This window comes from Rattus rattus, chromosome 15, assembly GCF_011064425.1.
Source record: "Rattus rattus isolate New Zealand chromosome 15, Rrattus_CSIRO_v1, whole genome shotgun sequence".
NCBI classification, from domain to species: domain Eukaryota; kingdom Metazoa; phylum Chordata; class Mammalia; order Rodentia; family Muridae; genus Rattus; species Rattus rattus.
In genome coordinates this window covers 51,305,148-51,318,662 of record NC_046168.1, presented here as the reverse complement: position 1 = coordinate 51,318,662, position 13,515 = coordinate 51,305,148, and the positions used below count along the sequence as shown (strand labels likewise).

Genomic DNA, 13,515 nt, shown 5'->3' with positions numbered 1-13,515 from the left:
TGCAAAGACAACAACACTACAGTAGGCAGTGTCGGGTCCTCTGCTTTACCTGAGGTGGGAAGAGGACAATGCTCAAAGTGCACTGCTAAATTAGCTTTGGATACTGTGACCTTCAAAGTGGGCTTTCCCAACAGAGCACAATCTACATCTTGATCAAATATCCTTACCGTGGAGTGCTGTCCTGTGCACACAGAAAGTTCAAAAGGATCTCAGTTCTAGGTACTAAAGACCAACAGCATCACCCTTGTGGGACAAGAAAAGACTCACAACAGTGTCTTTGCACAGTATCAGACAGCCACTGGAGTACAAAAATCACTACCTCAAGGAGGTGCCTTAAATAAAGGGATACATAGGGTGGAAAAATTAAAAATAAAAGAATGGAAATGGTATGGTGTGAAGACTTCTCAAAAGAAAGCTACATAGCTGTTATTAACTAAGACGACTAAGACATTTTTAAATATGTATTTTTATTTAAGTGTATATGTATGTGAGCATATGCCACTTAGTGTGGGAGGCCATAAGAGGCCTTGGATCACTGGGAGCTAGAGTTACACAAGGTTAGTATCTGCCTAACATGTGCTGTGAACTGAATTCAGGTGAGTCATCTCTCTCCAGCCCCCAGAAGGATTTTTTTAATCAGCCAGGACTACTGTAATTTAAAGGGCTTAATTCACCAATAAAATCTAATAATCTTAAACACACATGTACCTAGCACCAGATCTTCAAAGTACATGCAACAAAACAGATAGAAATCAACTGTGAAATTAACAAAGTCACTCTGTGCCCCAACTCTTCTCTGTTTATAGAAAAGGTGAATCAAAAAAGAGATAAAGACACACTTAATACCAACTGTGACCTAAACACTATTTACCCAAAACCACTACCCAACAACAAAAGAGCAGTCTCCTTAGTTCACTTGCAGACCACATCCTGGGCCACAGCACCAACTTGTCAACTTTAAAATAAGTAAAATCATACCACATATATTCTCTTGTCAGGTTTTTTTTTTAGACAGTAACAGAAAGATATCTTAAAATCTATATACACTTTGTTGAGGCACAAACCAGTCACCAATAAGACAAAGAGGAAAATGTAACTCCATAAAGACTAGGTGACCTGATGACAATGGCTAAACTAAGTGCTGACTTCCACCAGGCACCAGGAAGGCTCTGCAGGGGTGCGGGTGGGGTCATCTTTATAAATAGTTCTTATAGAAATATATAAAAGCATACTTCAGATGACAAATGAGCAAAGGCAATTCATAAAGAAATACAGCAAACTCACAAAACTGTGTTTACCACACTATACTTTAGCACTAGACACTTCAGGGCCCGCATATGCTCCGCCTGTCCTAGGCAGTGAGCACAACGCATTAAGGCAGTGCAGATGCCCAACTCACATTAGGCTCTCAGACACACAGGACGAAACAAGTAAACTAACAGCTCACTCACAAAGGGAGACCTAGAAAGAAAACAAATCCAGGAGCCTTCCTGTGACAGCAGTCTTCACTGTCTGCCTATATCCATGAGAACGCTCCAAGGGAGGTTTGGCTGAAGAGGGAAAACCCATTCTCAGTGTGTGTGGATCCATCCCATAGACTGAGATCCTACATGTGATATCCAGAAGACAAGCTAGGTGCCAACATTGTCTCCCCGTGCTTCCTGACTGGATACAATGTGGCCAGAGTCTCACAGGCCCCTCTCTCCCAGTGAGGACAGACATGCTGTCAGGAACCAAACAACCCCTTCCTTAATTTGTTTTTATCAGGTATCATCACAGCAGTAAGGATGTACTTCCCTATACACTAGAAAGCAGTCGACTAATTAAGGTTCTAGAAGGAGATGAGGCCCTATAGAGCAGCCATGTGCAAATGCTGGGGACGATGAGGTGCCATGGACAAGACACACAACACCAGGGAAGCATCAGAAGGAGTTTTAGTCTCACGTCAAATGATTACTGTTCATTAGGCACTCTAAGCTTGAGAATAATTTGTTTCTAAAAACAGGCTTTGCCTTGTTTGTCAAGTGGATAAAGTAATTCCTCTGTTATTGTGTGAGATAGGGGCTCACTATACAGCTCAGGTGGCCTAAATGAAGCTTGAGACCTTACTGCCCCAGCCTCCCGAGTGGTGCAATGACAGGCATGCACCACCACCTATCATTGTGAAAAGTAAGTCTTACATTTAACACCCTCAGCAGTCTTCACTTCTAGCGGGAATAGTGAACTATTCATGAAGATTTATTACAAGTCTTTATGTTCCTATACATTAATACACAGCTACTAAAGAGCAGGATCTTACCCATGAAATTAAACATGTATACAGTTTACCTAAAAAGAAAACCATAACTACACTGAGCTGTTTAAAAGAGGAACCAAAGAAATGGAAAAGGTTATAATACCCATGACCAAAGAATGATTCAAAGTATGGGGACTGGGGGGCTGAAGTGATGGCCAGTAGTTAAGAGCACTTGCTGCTCTTGAAGAGAGGACCCAGGTTCAGTTCCCAGCACTCAAATGGGGCTCCCAACTGTCCATAACTCCAGTTCTAGGGAATCTGACACCCTCTCCTGGCTCCCACAGGCACCCCAACACAAAGCACTCATACACAAAATAACTCACACACATATAATGGGCTGGTACAGGGCAGGAAAACAGGGGAAACTAATCATGGAGAAGGAAAGGGGCTCCTAACTCTGCTGACGGGAATCAAGAAGGGCTCACAGAACTATGAGCCTTGTTTTCAGTGAAAACATGTCTAGGTTTGTGATCTGCTTATACAATAAGGTAGTCCTTTGAACTTTGTGAGTCATGCATTTATCTTATGAGCCTATAAACTATATCAATGCACCTCAGAAACCACCTTATGATCTCATTCTTTTATTTGTTGGGGTTTTAGATGGGAAAGGGTGGTGGTTTTAAGACAGGGTCTAATGTAGCCCAAACTGACCTCTGACTCTTAAACTCCTGATCTTGTCTCCATATCCTAACTACAAGGATTACCAGTGTGCACCACCTGTGTCACCACCATTGTTTTAGCTAGGCTGGGGATAGAAACCCCAGCTTCAGTTTCACAGAGCTAGTTAAGCACTCTACCAACTAAAACACATTCCAACCCATGATCTCATTTCCTAAAGAAGATTCATTAAACAAAGCTTACTAAAACTTGCTTTTTACAAAACCTTTTAATTTCTCACAATAATTTCAAAAGCCACAAAAATCATGTAGATAGCTTTTATTGAGAAATGTAAATGAGACTGTTTTGAGAAACCCAAGACCATTTAAGGACATGTAATACTACCCTTTTCTTTAATTTTTTTATTATACATGTATAGACATGTCTGTATATATCTAGAGGTCAGAGGGCAACCTTGAGGAACTGGTTTTGTCCTTCCATCTCCTCAGGCTTGCATAGCAAGTGCCTTGACCTGAGGAACCCAATGCTGTTCTACGGTTTCATTTATTTATTTACTTACTTGTGTGTGCGTGCATGCATGCATGCATGCGTGTGTCTATGTTTGACAGTCTCATTATGTAGGCCAGGCTGACCTGGAACTCAGGGATCAGTCGGCCTCCACTTCCTTTGTCCTGGGATTAAAGATGTGCCTGACACTAAGTAAGCTTGTTCAGGCCTGTCTTTCTTTCCAAATGCCTAGCTTCAATCTGTATTTCTACTTCACACTGACTTGGCCTGAAGTTCTCTTCTGCAGCAGAAGTGGAGCATCCTGACTTCCACAGAGTGGTCTCTGTGAGGGGCTGCTGAGGCTACAGGCAACACTGTGGGGATCCATCTCCCAGCTCTCACTGCCACCAAGAATGCTGATGTAAGCACAAATGCACCGGGAGACCTGGCACTGATCCTCACCTCTTTAAACACTCCCTCAGCCAACCAAACTGCCAACTATTTCACTGGCTCCATATAATCTTCTACAAATTACACTTTAGGTGATTTAGGGGGGAATCCATAAGGAGCCTGAAGAAAGTATTTTCCCTGAAAAAGTCCTTGTTCTTTCCTGCATAAGATTATGTCTTTCAGTGAAGTTTTTACATAAACTAGAAAAAAAGAGTATTTATCCAAAATGTAGTCAAACTTCAGAACACCAGTTAATATATATAAATAAGGTTTGGGTTTGGGTTTTTTTCCTCACTGAGGCTCTCTCAATGATCCTGTTGAAAAATCTCAGTCTCACCAGCTTGAATGCTGGGGAAGCAACATGGGGAGCTCAGAGGCTGAGCATATGAGCAGCACCAAGTTTACCGACCGCGACTTCAGAAATGTAGCCTTTGAACTGGCAAGCACTCTATTCCCCCTCCAAAGCAATTTTCCTATTGTACTTAAAATTTTACTTCAGTATTTAAAAACAATAAGATGATGAATAATGGATTTTTTCCCAGACACAGGATAAGCATAGAATCCTAAATGTCTTTGTTGCCTGGTGTCATACACACTTAATTGGTTTGTCACTCAAGAGAAATCAGCGTTTCCAGCAATTAAGTATAATTCTGGGAACATTTTTAAATGAGTAAAAACAATGTGAACAAAGAAAACAGAAGCAATGACATGGACCCAAGTGTACTGCTCATTCAAGGAGGAAGACACACCACCTCAGCCGCTGCCACAGGCTTTCAATGACTGCTCAAGGACTGTACACACAGGCACAGGGCTTTCACGCCTGCAAGCAGACGCAGGTCAAGGAGTGGGCATCTTATACCTTAAGCATCTGACAGCTCTATTGTTTCTACCTGAATGAAAATAGTGAGAATTTATGTTAAAGTACATTAATCTAAAATGCATCTAATGTTCAAATTTTTAGAATAAATAACATAATCTCCTCTGCCTGCACACTAACAAAGAAGAAAGACACCTCAGCCATAGATGCTGTGTAGGGAACTGTGCCTCTGTCCTCCAAAGAATGGAGCTCAATGGTGTCAGCTATGAGTCATTACCAAGGCTGATGAGAAGCCCGGCTTCCCCGCCTCTAACACAGAAAGTGAAAAAGGTACTGGAGCTGAAATGCTCTGTCCCCTGTGCCTGCCATAAAGACGGCTTACGGAAGGCAGTAGCACAATGGGTACAAAGAACTCACCAAACGAGAAAACAAAGAGCAAATTTATAGAAACACAATGACACCAAACAACAGGAGAGTCTCCAGAGGTTACACTACAGACACTGAGGGTGCTACTGTTAAAGAGAAGTTGCTTGGTCTCAGAACCATGGGCCATTTAAGTGGGATGTACATATAGATGTGGAAGGCATCTCATATAAGTTGTTTCTGAGTCTGGTCTTTTCGGTAAGGGGGCCCACATGTCTTCGTAAGATCCCATGAGTCACTAGAGATCAGGCGTGACTATTAACATGTGCATACTTGGTTTTTATTTTGTCTCTATACTCTCCAAACCTGTGACAGCAGCTTAATGTATATGCCTCAGTGTCAGGCGATGGGACCATAACCAAAGACATTTCTGTCATGAGGTCCCCCTCAAAAAGGGTGAATGCTACCAGAAAGAGGACTAGCTCTCTTAGAGTCTTCTGCCACACAGAAAGAACAGCAAGAAGATGTGCTTGAATTGATCTGCCTTAATACTAAACCACACAGCCTCTAGAACTGTAAGAAAGCAACTGCTGCCCTTCATATATTGCCTATGCTCAAACAGTCTGGTTTTGTTGCACAAAACAGACCAAAACTAAAACTAAGGCAGCAATAACCAGCACCATCATCACCAAACTAATGAAGGAGAGGGCATCAGAAAACATGCCACAGTCATAGTGGAAAAAGCAAGAAACAATGAGGAAGGCTAGCCAGTTCCTTAAGCTGAGAAGTGACTATAATCTTGAACTAGTTCTTTCTCTCTCCTCTTTTCCTCTCCTCTTCCTCCCTCTCCCTCCCTCCCACCTCCTTCTTGTCTTTTAAATTTTTTATTTTATTTCTTATGTGTATGGGTGTTTTGTCTGCCATGTACGCCTCTGTACCACATGTATGGTTAGTGCTCATAAAGGCCAGATGTGGCCACTGGATTCCCTGGGGCTATATAGTAACAGATGACTGTAAACTGCTATGGGATGTAATTATTATGGACCCTCAATTCTACCTTCACAGAGAGAACTAATGAGACACACCTATTCTGACAAGTGTAAAGAAGTCCTTATTCTCAAGGTGAACTGTGGATAGGGATCCAGAGTTCCTTTCCAGTGAAATTCTGCATTTTTTTTTTGTTTTGTTTTGTTTTCTTTTCTTTTTTTAGGAGCTAGGGACCAAACCTAGGGCCTTACTGAGCTAAATCCCCAACCCCACTGCATTAACTTTTATAATTTCTGAAAGCCCAAAGAAAATCCTGGGCCTGAACAAGTAGAATAGCATCATCTTAGCACTCATTGTAAGGCTGAGTACTCCTAACACAGAGTTCTAGACTCAATCCCCAACACCACAAACAAGCCAGACTCTTCAGCTGTAATTATCACAGAAATCTTAATAATTACTAAAATATTAGATCATAGTTATAAAACTTTTAAGAGTCAAAAGAAATTATGTATAGATCCTCAAAATAAGAAAACCAGCATTATAAAAATCTGTGTTATATCTACTAAGAAACACTAATTTTTGCAGATAATGAGATAACACTCATCTGTTCTCAGAATGAGTTTCTTTTTAAACAACAAAATTTAGCTGTTATAATATGGCAAGTGGGGGTTGAGGATTTAGCTCAGTAGTAGAGCGCTTGCCTAGCAAGTGCAAGGCCCTGGGTTCAGTCCTAAGCTCAAAAAAAAAAAAAAAAAAAAAAAAAAATGGCAAGTGCCTCTATGCGAGGCCAGTAACTCCACCACTTTGAGTTTAGAAAACTCAAAAGAAAAAGCACTAACAAACACGAACACTCTCTCTCTCTCTCTCTCTCTCTCTCTCTCTCACACACACACACACACACACACACACACACACACACAGAGTGGAGGGCGTGAGAAGAGGAAGGAAAAGAATAGGATATGGAAGAATCCCTAGCGCTTTTAGGATATAAAGATCTTTTCAGGTCAGGTCCCTGGGGCCTTCAGGCTTCAGTAACCAGATACTCCTCTCCCAAACAACCTAAGACTAGTGGTCATCTCACTGGAGCAAATAGGACAACCTTATCAAAGCTATGCAGGGAACCAGCCTTTCAAGACAGTGTCTTCCACATTCCCCGCCTACTACTAACATGGTATCACAGAAGTCTGGTAAAAATATAGAATTAAATAAATCTCATCTTATCACATAATACTCAAAATGTTTAGGATGCAATGAAAATGGAATAAAAGGAAAACCTCAACTTGAATCAGAAAAAGAGAATCCAGAGATGTTAGCCTCAAAATTACAGATAACAAAATATTCTGACATGAGTTTTAGAAAGCTATCACGTTTTTAAAAGTGCCCCGCAGATGACTCAGTGGGAAACTGCCTGCCATTCAAGCGTGAGGATTTGAGTTTGAATCCCACATCCACATAACAGCCAGGAGCACTGTCTATAACCCAAGATGAGGACATGAAGACCACACAACATTGGAGATCATTATCCAGACAACTAGTGCACCCAGATTCAGCGAGACCCTGCCTCACAAAATAAGGAAAGACTAAGCACAGCACTCAGGAAGAGAGGCAGAGCCAGGTGCATCCCTGAGTTTAAGGCGACTAGGGCTACATAGAGAGTTCCATATTAGAGACCCTGAGAAAGGCATTACACATACGCTCATGCTTCAGTGGGCAATCCTGAGCACATGAGTAAAGAATGGAAAAGCTCATCTAAAGAGGAGAGCTAACATGAAGGATAACCAATTGAAAATTGAAACTGGAAAAGGCGGGCTCACGAGCAGAACAGAAGAAAGATTTGGTTAACGTGAAGACAGAACAGGAACTGAACAATTTGAACAGAAAATGCACCACAAGCAAATGACACACTCAGGACCTGGGGAAAACCTCAAGAAAAGACTTCTGAAGTCCTACTGGAAAGGATCTAAAAAAAAAAAAAAGAAAAGAAAAGAAAAAAAAAGGAAAAAAAAAAAAAAAGGCTATGCCAAAAGAAACACATGCAGAGCTGATCCCATCAAACTCCTGAGTGTTTCTTTAAAGGCTGTAGCAATGAGTCAAACAATTCAGCTGACAACAGATGTCATCGAAAGTCACGGAAGCTCAAAGTGTGGTGACCTTTCCACATGCTGGCTGCACCGTCATTCTCAATCGCTATGCCGTTCTTTTCTCTTTTCCTCCAGGAATGTCTCCGTCAGGTGTCATGCCTTGGGTACTGGGGAACATTACCAGGTAAAGTGGGAATCATTTAAACACTGAGCTTCCAGAACAGTCGACACCACAACAGTTGGGAAAACTTCAAGTGGCAGATCACTGGGCGATGCAGAGAGCACAGAGAGATGGCTCACATCTCAGGAGGCAGTGAGACCACTAGACTTCATAAATATTCAGAGCGGCACATGACTTCAATATCTGAATTGTTTGCTTCTGTAAATTCCCATTTAATATTTTCAAACTATTGCTGCCTATAACCCATAGACCTGCAAGCACAGAAAGTAAAACCGTGAGTGAGACAGCTTAGCAACTGTGAAATCATCCTTCAGAAATGGTGGGAAAACAGAAACACCCTCAGATGAAGGAAAACCAAAAGAATGGCTACAGAATGTTTAAATGGAACAGAAAAAAGAAATTCTAGAATAGCAGAAAATAAGCAGGCAAGAGAAAAGGCAAAAGATATAATCCAAGAATTTCTCTTCTTGAGACTTCTAAATTAAGAGAAAAAGTAGAAGCTATAACACTGTCAGATGTGAGCTTCCGATAATACATAAATGAAACATTTACATACTTTTACTGTGTATATACACTGTAATGCCTAGAGCTACTCTAAGTAATAGCTATACAAAGACATTGAGTCAAAATAGGACTATGGGTGTTAAAGACTAGTCTGGCTATGTGCTGAGTTCCTGGTCAGCCTGGTCTACAAAGTGAAACTATCTCAAAAGAAAAAAGAAAAGTTTACTCAATAGCCCAAAATAACTCAAGAAAAGAAGTTTTGGGATGAAAATCAGAAGAAACAAAATAAAATGCAACACATAGGTTCTGATTATGGAAAATCAGCTTGAATATAAATGATCTTAATAAATCAATTTAAAAAAAAAAAAACTGGTTTATGCTTGCAATCCCAACACCTAGGTCATGGGATCAGGAGGATAAGGAGATCTAGGTCATCGTGACCTACACTGTCAGACCCTGAAGGGAGGAGAGGGGAGGCAAAAGGGGCTGATGGAATTGGGTGGGGATGACGCAGATAAATTGAAAGGTAACAGAAAGCCATGTGGTGGTAGCGCAAATCTTTAATCCCAGCTCTACGGGAGGCAGAGGCAGGTGGATCTCTTTAAATTCAAGAACAGCCTGTGGACTACAGAGCAAGTCCAGAACAGCCAATTCTGCACAGTGAAACCTTGTCTCAGGGAAAAAAAAACAAAAATAACAAAACAAAACAACAACAACAACAAAAAAAACCCATGAATAATCAGAAACGGGAAAAACAATAAAAGCAGCGACCCAACACTTAAGACACTGGATCCTGAATATGCAGCCATTAAGCAGTGGAGCTTCTGAATATATAAAACAAGAAGAATATGACAAAAATGAAATTTTACACGGCAGCACATATCCAAATAAACCCCTAAGATTAATCACACAACTCCTATGCAATTACTCTTCAGGTACCATCAAGAACAGGAAAATGGCGGCTTCCAGCATCCACCTCCGGGCAAGCACTCCAAAAAGGGGAACCTTACAGAGAGGTTCTGTAATCCTCAGCCAATGTTCCCATGGGACAAAAATACGAATCGCCAGTTTAAAGATGAGGAAACGAGGGTGTAGACAAAGAAACAAGCCCAACTCAAACTACTATTAAGTACAAGGGCCAAGATCCAATTCAGTTCTCTAACATATTCCAACACTTGCCCTGTAAGTCTCTCAAAACAGCCAAAAGCCAGACTTCCAACAGTTCTCTTACCGCCCATCCTGATAATCCTTGAAGCATACTCAGTACAGGCTTTTCAGAAAAAGAAATATGGCTGGGCTTGGTGACCCACGCCTTTAATCCTAGCACTGTGGGAGGCAAAGGCAGGCGGATCTTTAGGACTTCGAAGTCACTTTGGTCTGCAGAGCAAGTTCCAGGCCAGCCAAGGATACACAGTGAGACCTTGTCTCTAAATAATGTTCAACCTCAAAAGTATTTAAAAGTTCTGCTTCGGAACAAACTATTCAGTGAACTCTGTAAATTTTTCTTCTTTTTTAAAGTTTCTTTCATAAAGCACGGTATTATTTTCTTTGGGTAAGAAACTATATGAGTATGAGACGTCCACTTAAAGCAAGGTCTGGTCATTTCATTGCATTGGTAAACCATGGCCCCACTAAACAATTTAACCTCGCTAAATCTTCACTGTACTCTTCCAAAACATCTCCTGTCAACAGAAAGTATTGTGTACACTCGTGGCTAAGTATAAAGTGGGCCTAATGAGCCCTCCACGTCTGGAAAAATCAGTGAGACTCTGCAAGGCGTGTTTGTCACACTCATTATGAGTTGCACCTGTCACCCCGGCCTGCTCGCCCACACAGTAAGTTTTGGAGCTCCCGGAGCGACAAGAGAGGCGGGCGGCGTCTCCGAATTCCTGGGCGCGGCTCGGCCCGAGGCCCTGGGCTCAGGAATCCGCCGCACGCCCGCGCCCGGCTCTATGGCTCCGTGCGGACTACGGGCTGGCAGGGAAGACCCTCAGCGCCGGGAAAGGTCGGGCCCGCCGTTACCTGCCGCGCCGGTCGGCACCCGGCCCGGGCCCGACGGCGCTGTAGTAGGCCGCACGTCTGTGGCTGGCTGCCGCGGCCGCCGCGCTGCGCACGGGGTACAGAGGAATCTGGTCCGCCATGCTCCGGCCTGCCCTCCCCACTATCCTCAACTCGGCGTAATCTCGGAGCCGAGTCCACTCAGTTTCCAGTCAGGGCCGAAGCATATCAGGGCGGCGCCCCGCCCCCGCGCGGCGCCCTCTGATGGCGTCACAGAACAGCAGAGGAGCGTTCCGGGGGCGTGGCTAGGATAGGCCCCACCTCCATTGGCGTTGCCTGATGACGATTTTGAAAAGCAAGGTGCTTTGGTGCCCTTAATCCCCGCTCCTATCTTGTTACCAATTTTTGATAGTGTGGTCAGAACTTTACACAATATTGTGTCGACATATGTTTTGTAGGGTAGAATGAAGATTTAGAGAAATAAAACTGTTTAGTTTAGCAATGCGATTAAAATGTTCCGACCTGACTTTAAGTGGAAGTCCCACACTCATAAAGTTTCTCACCCAAAGAAGGTAATACTATGCTTTATAAAAGAAAGTTTTAAATAGTTACGTTGTAGTTACCAAATTTTAATTTTGTTGTAGAGGTATTGAAGAAACAACCCTTAATACATAGAAGAAAAGAGTACAAATCTCAAAATCTAGTTGTTCTTTCTCTCCTCTCTCTCCCCCTCCCCACCCCCCCACACAGAGACACTCCTCTTCTTTCTCCCTCTCTTCATCCTCCTCACAACTCACAAAAAGACATTGCAACTGGGCCCTCCTCACCTGAACACTCTAGCCCAGCTGTTCTACATTGTCCAGGGGACACAACTCCATTTCTCAAAAGCATGGCTACAGGAGTGAAGGTTCACGCAGCCCACAATTTCAGATCAGGCAAGATCCATACATGAGAAAACCCCTGCCCTGGCCCACTGCAGGTCTGAACCCATCCAGGTACCTAAGGTCTTGCTTTATTTTTGATGATACATTGTAAAAGTCATTTCCCTCGCTGACCTAAAGCTGACCTTCAAGAGCTGTGGGACTGACAGCAGTCTCCCACCTGCCTCTGCAGCAGGGCTAATTCCTCTCCTGTGATCAGTCTTCTCCCCATGCTCCCCCTTTATGTTGTTGATTATCTTTGCCTGCTCTGAGTCACTGTGTTGTATAGAATAGTCACTTTCAGGTTTTTCTGCCTAGCCCTGAGCAACTGCATGTGACAAATCAAGGCCCTTGACATGAGTGATTCTGTATCTTGTTTATACGGATAAGCACCCACCATCTTCCAGCACAGCAGGATGCACAACTGGTCAACTATTTTATGCCAATAAATAATGACACCTTTAAAAGTACCAAATCAGGAACACCAGGCTCATGCACTTATCGGCCACACCTAAGCCTCCACCTGGGACTATAAAAGGAACACCTCAAGACCAAAGTATAGCAGGCATAGCTTAAGGAAGCTCATCTAGGAAACTTCCATTTCAAAGGACACCCTCTGCCTCTGCCTCTGCCTCTGCCTCCTCTGCCTCTGCCTCTGCCTCTGCCTCTGCCTCTGCCTCCCTCTGCCTCTGCCTCTGCCTCCTGCCTCTGCCTCTGCCTCTGCCTCTGCCTCTGCCTCTGCCTCTGCCTCTGCCTCTGCCTCTCTGCCCCTCTGCCTCTCTGTCCCTCTGCCCCTTTGCCTCTCTTTGCCCCTCTGCCCCTCTGCCCCTCTGCCCCTCTGCCCCTCTGCCCTGCTGCCCCTCTGCTCCTCTGCCTCTTTCTGCCCCTCTGCCTCTTTGCCCCCAGCTCCAGAGGCTCCAAGACAGTTCTCCTGATTGTAACTCCCAGAGCATTCCATAGTGTCACTAGAAATGCCCTGCTACCCAGACCTCCATCAAAGAACTGTGCCATGTTGAACACTTCTTTGTCGCATGTGCCTTCTTATGTAGTCCCTCCAGAGGCTCAGTCTCCCAGTTAAGACAGTTTTTCTGAACTCTGCATCCTTTAACCCTTCTTTTGCCATGGAGAGAGGGAAAGTGCATATGAATGAGTGTGACCTGTAATCTGTGCTTTGAGAGTTAATGTTAATGAATTAAGATGGTGTTTCATTTTGATTGTCTGATTGATCTTGAAAACCACCTGAAGGATAGTCCTCTGGACTATTCACATTTTCTCTGTGAGCGTCTTCATAGAGAAGTTTAAGTGAGCTGAGAAAGCCCACACAGAATATGGGGGCCCAGGGTGAAGGGAAGGAGAATATGAGTAGAGGGTTAGCGTTATCTCTCTCTCTCTCTCTCTCTCTCTCTCTCTCTCTCTCTCTCTCTCTCTTTGTGTGTGTGTATGTATGTATGTATGTGTGTGTATGTGTGTATGTGTGTGCATGTGTGGGTATGTGTGTGTGATTGTTATTGTGTGTATTGTGTGTGATGATTACTCTGTGTGTGTGTGTGTGTGTGTGTGTGTGTGTGTGTGTGCATGAGTGTGTGTGTTCCTTCTTGCTATGGCCACCATAGTTCAAATTGCTCTCACCATGAGACAAAGTCAAGTCTTAAGTTACATTTTTTTCAGGTACTTTTGTCACAGCAAGAAAAGTTAATTAATACAAATGGGAATAAAAGAATCTGGTTTCCAGTGGCCATCCTGCAAGTAAGATGTAGGTGACATGGTAACCTGCAGCGGGTGAGACTGGCCTGCCTTGTGAATCCAGTGTCTGC

General features: G+C 43.3%; 1 protein-coding gene across 2 annotated transcripts in view; it reads right to left on the bottom strand.

The window, feature by feature from the left end:
• The window catches only part of Atp9b (ATPase phospholipid transporting 9B (putative)), a 188,400-nt gene extending 177,353 nt beyond the window's left edge, over positions 1–11,047 (bottom strand). For both annotated transcript variants that reach the window (XM_032885744.1, XM_032885745.1), the window contains exon 1: positions 10,806–11,047. In XM_032885744.1, coding sequence (XP_032741635.1) covers positions 10,806–10,924 — 119 coding nt within the window. In that variant the 5' untranslated portion in view covers positions 10,925–11,047. The remainder of the gene's footprint in view (positions 1–10,805) is intronic.
• Between the last annotated feature and the right edge of the window lie 2,468 nt (positions 11,048–13,515).